This window comes from Camarhynchus parvulus, chromosome 4 (genome assembly GCF_901933205.1).
Source record: "Camarhynchus parvulus chromosome 4, STF_HiC, whole genome shotgun sequence".
NCBI classification, from domain to species: Eukaryota; Metazoa; Chordata; class Aves; order Passeriformes; family Thraupidae; genus Camarhynchus; species Camarhynchus parvulus.
Window position 1 is genome coordinate 27,336,594 of NC_044574.1, and position 10,524 is coordinate 27,347,117.

Below are 10,524 nucleotides of genomic sequence, written 5' to 3' on the forward strand. Positions count from 1 at the left end.
GACTTTGGGAGAGCCGCCCCCGGCCTCGCAGCCCTCCGCAATGTCACGCTCCTTCTACGTCGACTCCTTAATCATCAAAGACTCCTCGAGGCCGGCTCCGTCCCTTCCTGAGCATCATCACGGCCAGGACTTCTTCATCCCTCTCAGCATGCCTTCCCCCCTCGTCATGTCGGTGTCGGGTCCGGGCTGCCCGTCCCGAAAGAGCGGCGCCTTCTGCGTCTGCCCGCTCTGTGTCACCTCGCACCTGCACTCGTCCCGCGGCGGCGGCGCTGGCGGGGCCATCCCCCTGCTCAAGAGCCAGTTCCCCACGGCCGCAGGCGAGGCCCAGTGCTGCCCGCGGAGCAGCCACGCTCACCACCCGCCGCAGCACCCGCCGCCCGCCGCCTCGGTGCCCGCCGCCGCCGCCGCCCTGGGACACCCTGCGCATCACCCACCTGCCTGCGCCGCCACCACCTACAGCGTCAGCGACCCCCGGAGGTTTCACTGCCTCGGCATGGGTAGGAGCCCTGCGGCCAACGGGGAAGGGGGGCAGCGGGAAAAGGGCTGTCGCCAAGGGAGAGCGGCTGTCCCGGGTCGGGAAGCTGCTGGGGAATGTCTTCTCTCTCTCTGTCTGTCTCTCCCTAGCCTCCCCCACTCCTTTTCCCTGTCCCGCTGAAGTTCGCATTTCTCTCCCGTCCAGGAGGGTCCGAATCCAGTCAAATTCAAAATGGGAAACGGATGAGGACTGCTTTTACTAGCACCCAGCTTTTGGAGCTGGAGAGGGAGTTCTCCTCCAACATGTACCTGTCCCGGCTGCGGAGGATCGAGATAGCGACGTACCTGAACCTGTCTGAGAAGCAAGTGAAAATCTGGTTCCAAAACAGGAGGGTGAAGCACAAGAAAGAAGGCAAAGGCACCCAGCGAAACTCGCACGGGGGTTGCAAGTGCAGCACCAGCCAGGGGCATTACCCCCGGTCAGAGGATGAAGAGTCTCTATCCCCCTCATCGGCTACCGAGGATAAAGAGATCTCCCCGTTATGAGATCCTCCTGCCGCCGGGTCCCAGCCCGGAGCGAGGTGCCGGCACGGCGACTCACCTGGCAGCGCTCCCCACGGACGGCAGCCCGCTAACCTGCAGCGGGCTGGCCCTCGCCGCCGCGGACGTTTAATTCTCATCCATTCGCAGTAATAGAAATAGAAGTATATCTATATATTTTTTTTCGGACTGCAAATGTTTTAGTCGTGGGAGGTCAACCTAAACGTTATGTAACCCCAGGAGAGGGCACCTGCTCTTTCTAAAATGTAACATGGGACAAGGCTCGCATAGCCCAGGGTGTCTTCCTCTGTATCCCCACAGGCAATTTAAAGGAAGAAAAGAAACGCGTTTGAAACCGAAAGGCGAGACACCAAAAAAAAAAAAAGAAAACAAAAAACAAACCTGAAAAACAAATGAAAACCTGTAGAGAGCCTACTGGATGGACTTCTTAACAAAAATAAGAAAAGACATAACGATCGCCCATTTGGGTTTGGGACGGCTGTTTGTCTGTGAATAGTTTTATATAAAAATTATATTTATATTTATTTAAATAAATGAAATCAGACGAGAATTTAACTTTTTTCTTCTTACCCCCCGACTCCCCCTTCCTCCCACGAAGTGCCAGCCCAGTCGCAGCAACGAAGGTGCATTGGCTGGGCAAGGCGCTTTCCTTTGCGGTCCTTGTCCTTCGTACGGTAAAAGCATCGCTGTATATGTGTCAGATCTGCGTAAAGAGTGAAAATAAAAGCCATCGGCTACTAACACGAGCATGTTTTCCGTTCCCCTGTGACTCGGGACGGCTGGGGGGAGGAGAAGGGGGGGACTCCGCTCCGGCCGGAATGCAAATACAGCCGGTCCTCTGAGTCCAGCAGCCTTGTGTTCCTCCCCAGCCGGAGCCAGGGCACGCCCTCCTGGCGACTGACAGCCTTCTCCCGTCTGCTGGCCCGAAGGCACCGCGCTGGGGACAGGCGGCAGCCGCTGGCCCAGGGCCGCCGATCGCGGCGCGGAGCCGGAGGGAAGCGCTGGGATCCCGCACAGCCCCCGCCCCGCCGGCCCGGGAGCTCCGGCTCTTCCCTCACCCAGGGGCCTGGCTGCGCACGGCGACCCTTCGCCAGGCTGGAACTCCGCTTCTTATTTTACAGGTCGATGTTAAGCAGAGATGAGGGATTTCCCCCCCACCTCAGTCGCCGGAACAGCGTTAGCTCATTTCGGTGTTGATTTCATTAGGCGCCTTGACCAGGCTTAGGGAGAAGATCTGAGTGCAAACCCGCTAGGCTGAGACATGGTTGGAATTCTCTGCGATCTGCGTCGGGCAGCGCTCAGCCACGGGTCCCATCCTGCCTCTGCCTTGGGCAGCCCATCCTCAGCTCCTTGCAGGAGAGTTACAGGTTGATGAGAGTGGGATGGACCTGGAGGTAGTCAGTCCCAAATGAGCTCCTTTATAACATTTTTCCTAGTTCCTGTCGTACTGGCAGACAGCAAGCAATATAAGCAAATCAGAAGTGCCTTTTGCACATTATGCTATTTCTCTCACCTTTTCCTTGGATGGATTTTCCACTAATCCAATATACACTTTTGATTCCAACCTTCGAAGCAATCCGTACATTTATCCCTAACTTCGGAGCTTCAGCTCAGAGGTATGTCTCCAGTTTGACTGGCCTGCAATCACCCTGGCTGCTGAGGAGAGAGGCAGCCCCCGCACAGTGACACTTGCACTGCTTGCCTGTCTGGAGGAGAGGCCAGGTGCATGGGCAGGGCTGGGGTAGGATGGAGAGAGCCTGATATGGGCACTGCCCCACAGCCTGGACCAACTGCAGGGCTTGGGGCAGAGGCAGAGTCAGCACACCCACGTCTAACAGGAAGGGAAGGGCAGGACCGACGTTTCTGGCCTGGACTTGGAAAGCAAATACAGAATCTCACTGGTCCGTACCACTATCATTTCACTGCCTGAGCTAACTACAGAGGCCTGCAGCTTGCATGCCAGCTGAGTGGCTGGGGATGTTGGTTACCCCAGTGGCAGTCCTCTCACTTGCCAGGCTGGGGAGACCAAAGAGCCAAAGGCTTGCGGTCCTTGTGACTCCTTACCAGGGGGACTTCATGGAGCGTATGGCTGAGGGGATTGTCTCCTCCTGAAATCTGCTGAGGTGGAATCTGGAAACTGCTGATTCTCTGCTCCAGTTCACCTTGCTAACTTGCTTCTATAATCACAGTGGGTCTTTTACAACCTTGAAGCTCTGGGAGGAGGGCATTAGTTCCATAGAAAGTACTGCCCACCCTCTCAGCAATGTCATCCCATACTGTAACAGGAGGGAGTCAACAGGCCTGCAGCAGCCTGGGAAAGCAAAACTTTGCTGAGTGAGAAAAAGCATCATAGTCTCTGAAATCTAAGACTGCAAAACTCAAAGATATTTTAAAACTGCAAAGATACACTTGATAGAGTGTATATGTTCTCAGTGTAAGTCTGTGGAAATATGCACCTCAGTGAATAAATTAGTATTTCCCTCCATTTCTAGAAGATAAACAGTGAGATTTCTCTTCATTACAGTATTTAGCAATTTCTTTAAAAAATAGGAAAATTAAGTTAGTTGATCTTGTAGTAATCAATGCTTGCATGTGTTTTTCAAGGGTTGGGAGGTAATTGTGGCAGATTATTATCATCATCATCATCATCATCACATACAAACTGTCATTTGGACAATTGAGACAATATTTAATTTTATTTCAAAGTAAATGTTTCATGCAAAATCTTTGCAAAAGAGGAATGATGCAATGGCTTGCCCTGACGCATCTCAGAATACAACCAACTCGACCTGAACCTGGCAGTCCAAGTCAGTGCGACAGAAGCACCACGGGAAGCTGGAATGTACTGTAATTTGCAGGAAATGTGTTGGAGGGTTTCCACATCCAGCATTCAACATTCTGAAATTTAGGCAAATTTACATTAAAATGTGTTGGGTTTTTCCTTCCCCCCACCCCCCCGCCCTTTCTTCTTTCTGTCCTTTTCTTTCCTCCCACGAAGTGTGAAGTGCAATTTTTCCCCCTCACTCATCCAGTGCCAAAGACAGGCAGTGTTCAAGTCCTGATGGAGCCACTCCTGACATAACTTGGTGGCAGAGGGATTGCCTGTGTCACGGGTGGATTTCAGGTGTGGAACAGCTCCTAATGACCATCCGGGGTCCTAGCCCCCCCAGCCAGGGGAAGGTCGCACAACTAAAACATGAGCATTTGCACAAGTGAAGTGAGTCATGTTTGTGTGAGCGACCTTCTGTAACCTGTTGCGTTATCATCCCTCCAGAAAAGGTTTCCAATTGAGATATTTGTTTACTAACAATTCTACTTAACTCTTTTCAATTAAAAAAAAATCAGAAGAAGAAAACATCCATCTTGAGGAGTTTCTCTGACCTCGGTCTGCATGGCTGGGGTCAGACTCACAGCACTGCCTTCTCTGGTTGTGGATACCCTGGCTGAAACTGCTCCCATGTCCTGATCAGATGTGTTAGCCCTCAGGCAGCATTGGCCGTGGGCTGCTGGAACTTGGCAGTGCCGAAGACACTGTGCATCCTGGGCTGCTCTTTCCAGCCCTGCCCTGAAGTCCCCACAGGTGCTGCTGAAGCCTTTCCCCGCTGTCTGACTCTTGCCACAATGTCCATGGCCAGCATCTTGCACTTCTACCCCAGATTTGGGGAAGTGAAGGCCCTTGGGTCAGCTCCTTGCTTCCACACATGGTGTAGCTGGGACACAGTTGCAGGTACACCCCAGAGATTCCCACACTGAAGGGGGAGTCAGTGTTCTGGCCGGCTGCACACCCTCCCTGGGGGATATGGGGCAGGCTGGGCCTCATCAGTCAAGCCCCAGGCGCTCACGGAGAGGAGGGCTCACAGCGCAGGGATCCAGGCCAGGGAACTGCAGTGAAATTTTCCTTCCTCAGTACCTCCAGTTGGAGCTGGGGCAGAGAGGGGACAGTCTGTCTAATCCTGCTGCGTTCACCTCTAGTTTATCCTAATTTCCTACTCCCGCCCCTCCCGCTGACCTAACCCCCATGGGACAGGGCCTCAGGTGGGGCTCCCCAGTGCCTGCCCAGTGCTGCCCTTGCGGGCAGGGGCAGCCCAATCGGCGGCAGAGCTGCTCGGCGGCTCCGCTGCTGCCCAGGGCTCTTTTTTCCGCTTGCACGGTTCAGTCGACTGCACGGCCACAGGACGGGGCCAAGGCCAGAAAGGATCACTCGGGAGTTTCTGCGGTGCCCACGGGGATAAGATGGGCAGAAGGGCGAGTCCTGTTATCACCGCTCCGGGACCCTGGCGCGCGTCCTGACACCAGCTCGGGGGACGTGGGCAGGGCGGGGAGCACTCCCATTCTGGATCCGGAGCCTAAAGATGACCTCATGCAGTCCTTCGGGAAAGAAACCCGGCCAAAAAGCTTTCTTTTTTCTTTCTTTTCTTTTTTTTTTTACTTTTCGCGGATGCCCGAAAAGCCTGTTGACTACGATAGCGGGAAGCGCACCCCGCAGCCTCTGAGCACCTCCGTCGGCGGAACCGGGTCTGGGTCGGGGCGAGAAACGCCGGGCAAGGTTGGCAGCCCGGGCCCGGGGGTCCTGGGTGGGACCCTGGCCCTGGGAAGGCGGCCTCGCTCCGCCGGGGTCCCGCCGGTGGCGGAGGGCCGTGCGCCGGGCAGCTGCCGGGGAGTCCCGCATGACAGCGGAATAACAAACAGCCCGAACCCACTGTGCCACTCGGAAAACCTCGGGGCGTGTGTCCGCGCTGCAGCGCGCTCAGGCTCGCCGTGAAAGGGCCGATTTCACGCAGGATCTGCTCCGCGCCCCTCTCCGCCCCCCTGCGCGCTTCCCAGCCGGCCCCGCTGAAGGCGATGAACCGGCCTCGGCCCCTCCACGCCTCCCCCTGCCCCGACCCCAGCCGGCGTGTCCGGGGGGATTTAAGCTGTTGGAAGCGAACCCAAAGAGATCGGAAGCGTGTGCTGTGTGCTCTGGAAAAATAACTAGTTTCAGATTAATGAAGGAGTGACAATTCCAAGGCTAACGTTGGCACTGCCCAAGCCAGAGCGTGGGGAGCTCGCCAGGCTTTGCTTTATATTGTCTGCTTTTCTGAAGAGCAGACAAAGATGGATAGAGAGACATTGAAAAGCAGGAGGCGTATTTCAAACAGTTCAATAAAGAGGGTTGTCACTTAAAGACAAGAACCATAGTGCTTTGATGACTTTGTATTAGCCTTACCGTTTCAAATAAGTGACTCTACTCTCTTTGCGGAATTCATCGAGTTTTAGTAGATGACACTTCAGTGAAGCCGCTTTAGACAGAAATGAGAGCTCGTAACTGCGGGGCAAATCTTCTCTTCGGGAGGGTTTTACATAGAAGATTGCCGACTAGAGGCTTTTTTCTTCCCGTCCCCAAATTAAGGAATCTCGGTAAAACCAAGGTTTACAATTTACGCGGAACCGCTCTATGAAATAGGGAAAAACGCTCCGCCTCCGTGTGAATGTAAAGAAAGCCGAAAGGGAGACCTCGGCACGACGGCGACAAACGCTGCCTCCCGGCAGAGCCCAGCAATACGGGGGCGGTCTTTCCAAACCAGTTTCTACAGCCTCGGAGGAAGCCCCGACACAGCGTGTTGGAAAAAATTGTGCGGGCTCCCCCAGGCAGCCCATGCGTGTTCCCACGCACGCCGGGACACGGTCCCGCGTGTGCGCGCAGTCTCTCCGTGGCCGCGTCCCCTCCGGTCTCCGGCCCTTCCCGCCGTGTCCCCTCCGGTCCCCGGCCCTTCCCGCCGTGCTCAGTAGGGCGACTGCTTCCCCCTGCCCGGGGGCAGCCGGGGTGCCGCAGCCCCGAACTGTGCGCGGTGGGAAGGGAGAGACGTCGCAGCCCTGCCGGGGGAGACTTTGCTGCCAAACTCGATAATTATTTTATATATATCTAGATGGAAAATGTTTTTTAAGATGAGGACCCCCGACCGCTGCAGCCCCCCAGGCTTTGAAGGCACAGCGAAAGGGCTTCACTGTGGGTTTGAGAGAACCATTTAGTCACTGTTTCATTAGGCACTATTTGAACCTTGCAACATGTGGTAATTTCTGGGGCAAGCTGAAAAGGGGGGATTATGTAGGAGGGACACAAGGAAATTAGCTAACGGTTAATTTAACTCGTTTTCTGGTAGAATTTTCGATACATTCCTAATTGACTGAGGAGGCAGGTGAAGTCTTCAGTTCCAGGCAGACTCATTCACGGTGAGAATAAATGGCTCTTTTTCAACTCTCACTGCTCACAATATATCATCAGGGAAAAGACATGCAGTGAATATGTTGATTTAGGGTTTTTTTATCATTATTATTAATGGAATTACACCCTGCTACGCAGGTGTGAAGGTAAAACCTATACTGTGATGAAATCAGATTAACAATGAAATGAGAATTTTATTAGCTTTCTATGTCATATAGACCTGGATTTAAACTGTCAAAACAAGAAACGAGAGGGGGGAAAGATAAGTCTGAAGAAAACAATGCCAATCAGTGGGCAGAAGTAGTAGCTTGGATTCCAAATGGCAATTAGCTGTAATTCACGGTGAATATTGACACTCCGTACTCTACACCATTTATATCAAATAGAGAATATATGATTAGCCCATAATGGCAAATCTCTTTTGAGTCCGGGGTTTGCCCATTAATCCTCACCGCACCAATTTGTTATGAAACCGGAACACTTGGTCGTAAGGTCCGAGTTTTAATAAAAGGTCGTGTCGGAAATAAACACTGTCTGACATTCTTGCCGTGTTGGCCAAGGAAAAGGGATCCGGCCGGATCGGAGTGGCCCGGGGGCGTTTGGGAGCAGCCCGAGGAGCAGCGGAAAAGCAGCTGTGTTCCTGCATCGGGCAGCGGCGGGCTGGAGCTGACCCTGTGCTGGGGGCGGTGGCTTGGAGGTGACCCTGCGCTGGGGGTGGTGGGCTGGAGGTGACCCTGTGCTGGAGGTGACCCTGTGCTGGGGGCGGTGGGCTGGAGGTGACCCTGTGCTGCAGGTGACCCTGCGCTGGGGGTGGTGGGCTGGAGGTGACCCTGTGCTGCAGGTGACCCTGTGCTGCAGGTGACCCTGTGCTGGGGGCGGTGGGCTGGAGGTGACCCTGTGCTGCAGGTGACCCTGTGCTGCAGGTGGCCCTGTGCCGGGGGCGGTGGCGGAGGCGCTACCTGCGCGGTGTGCGGAGGTGTTGGGCGCAGCCAGGCAGGACCCGCCGTGGCCAGAGGAGCCCGCCACGTCTGCCAAGGGCCCCTTTGTAACCTGCTATAGAAAATAGAAGTATTCTGCATGACAAAGCCCAATTAAACTCGCTATTCAGGACTTCTGCAGCTGGTAGCCCATTGGGAGAGTGGGAGGAAACGCGAATATATTCATTATGCGAAGGGGCGGTGAAAAGTACCAACAACCGCGGGTCTGGGTTGGGTGTTGGGTATGTTTGTTTGGTGTTTTGTGTGTCGTTCCCGTTATCTATATATGTAATTTGGTGGCAGGGGTGGGAGGAGGAGGAGGGGCGGGGTGGGCGCTGCCCGGGGCGCACAAGTCCCGGCCCACGCAGCCCCCAGCGGGCCGGGTCTCGCTCACAGTGGCAGAAGCATCCTCCTGAAAAGAGGAGCAAGGAAAGCTGCCTGCCAGGCTGCAGGACAGCGCTGTGAAACTGGCGATTAATACACTAGCAAAGCTGTCGGTTTGCTGTAAGAATTCTCTCTCTCTTTCTTAATTGTCACTCAACGGGGGTCAGCTGTGAGCTGCCAAGGGGCTTTACAGGCTCAGGGGCATGAAACCCCAGGGTGGACTGAAGGCCATCCAGACAAAGTACTGTAGATCTAACACTAAGATTGACCCAGACAATTCATTTATTCATTTGCTTCCCAGTTCTACCTTCCTGAGCCAACAGGACATAATATATGTATAGATGTAGTTGGTATGTAAAACACAATTTCCTAAAGTGTCTGGGAAATAGCTTACATGTTGCAGTCATCTTACCCTAAAAAAATCTGACTCTTAAAATAGCAGAGGAATTTTAGCTCAGAACTATGTGCTTCTGTACACAGAGCTGCATTTGGGACCACAGAGTCTTCAGCCCTGACCACCAATGCATACATGTGAGCACAGATCGCTCCCTTTTCTTCTGTAGGAGTATGACATGACAGAGAAAATTCCATCTCTCCATGCTCCCAGTCTTCTCAAAATACCATGAAGCTTAAGCCAGAATGTGGTCAACCACATATGCAGAAGATATAAATAGCATTAAGCCAAGGAGCATAAGACATGTAAAATGCATTTGAACAAAACTTGGTATTCCTTTTTTTCTCCAGTATGTTTAGATTTTAACCAACCTGCCACCCTTATTGTGTTGTCCTAGAACAGTTTTCAGAGTAGTCATGACCTCATATCCTCAGTGTTGCTACAGAAAAACAAGACCAGTCCTGGTTTTTAATACATCTTCTGGAGGGGATAGACAGGGATTCTATGCTTGGTTTGAACTAGTACTCATAAAGGCACTACAATGTGGCTTAGACATTTGTCACAATTAGACATGTAACTGCCTCCACCAAATACAGGAGAGCAGTATAGGTCAGTCAATCTTGCTTGTTTAAAATCTGTAATAACCCTGAGGGGATCTAGAAGAGTAACAGAAAAAATCACTACTTGATGCCATTAAGATCAGTTTTAATTTTGCTGCCATCATTTTCACCGACTCCAATAGTTTTGTTTTGAAATTTCATTTTTTGACAGTCAAATGAAAAGCCATAAGGAAGGGTTGTTTTCTTTTTGTTTGTGTTGTTGTTTTTCAGCATGACCTACCAATTTCGTATTACCAGTTTAAAATCATTATTGAAATGCTGCTGCCATTAAGAAAAGATCAAAAGAGTTTTTGGGTGTTTTGGTATTGTCAATTTTCTCTTGCTAAAACATTTTCCAATATCTGATTTGTCTTTTATAATTAACGCAGGACAGAGTGGGTTTAGGCAATGTACAATTTAATAGATTTGGCAATTCAATGCACTGGATTTTTAGCAAAAGTTGTTGAATTGCAATAAAGTTGTAAATTTTTTTCTCTCTTCCAATTGCTATTAATTATGAGTAAGTGATTGCATGCACAGAAAATATCTCCCAAGCTTTTTTTATTTTTTCTTTCTCACACAAAAGTGAAATGTATTGAGTTCCCAATGCATATTACTCCACACCAGTCTGTATTAGCAATGGATTGCTTCTTGAGAGAGTCTCCCAGTTTGTGATAAAATGAGCAGACCTTTTTATCTTCAGTGCTAATTATCAGAATGAGTTTAAGCTAGAAATTTGATTTAGGTATGGAATTCAGACCTTGCAGGTAAGTTGCCATTATAGATGAGCTTGAGAAGAAAGAAACCCCCAGCTAAAGATCTTTTCCCAAACAGGCTCTGAGTCCTTCAAACACCTTGATTTGTGGAAGTATTCAGGAACAAGACTGAGATCATCACCTTCATACTTGGAGGGTTTCTTTATTGTCTGTACTA

The 10,524-nt window shown here is 51.7% G+C and overlaps 1 protein-coding gene across 1 annotated transcript; it reads left to right on the top strand.

Moving 5' to 3' along the window:
• Positions 1–1,490, top strand: GSX2 (GS homeobox 2). The gene is made up of 2 exons (XM_030946853.1): positions 1–497; positions 680–1,490. Exons 1-2 carry the CDS (start codon positions 41–43, stop codon positions 1,018–1,020), a joined length of 798 nt encoding a protein of 265 aa, XP_030802713.1. The 5' UTR covers positions 1–40; the 3' UTR covers positions 1,021–1,490.
• The last annotated feature ends 9,034 nt before the right edge of the window (positions 1,491–10,524 follow it).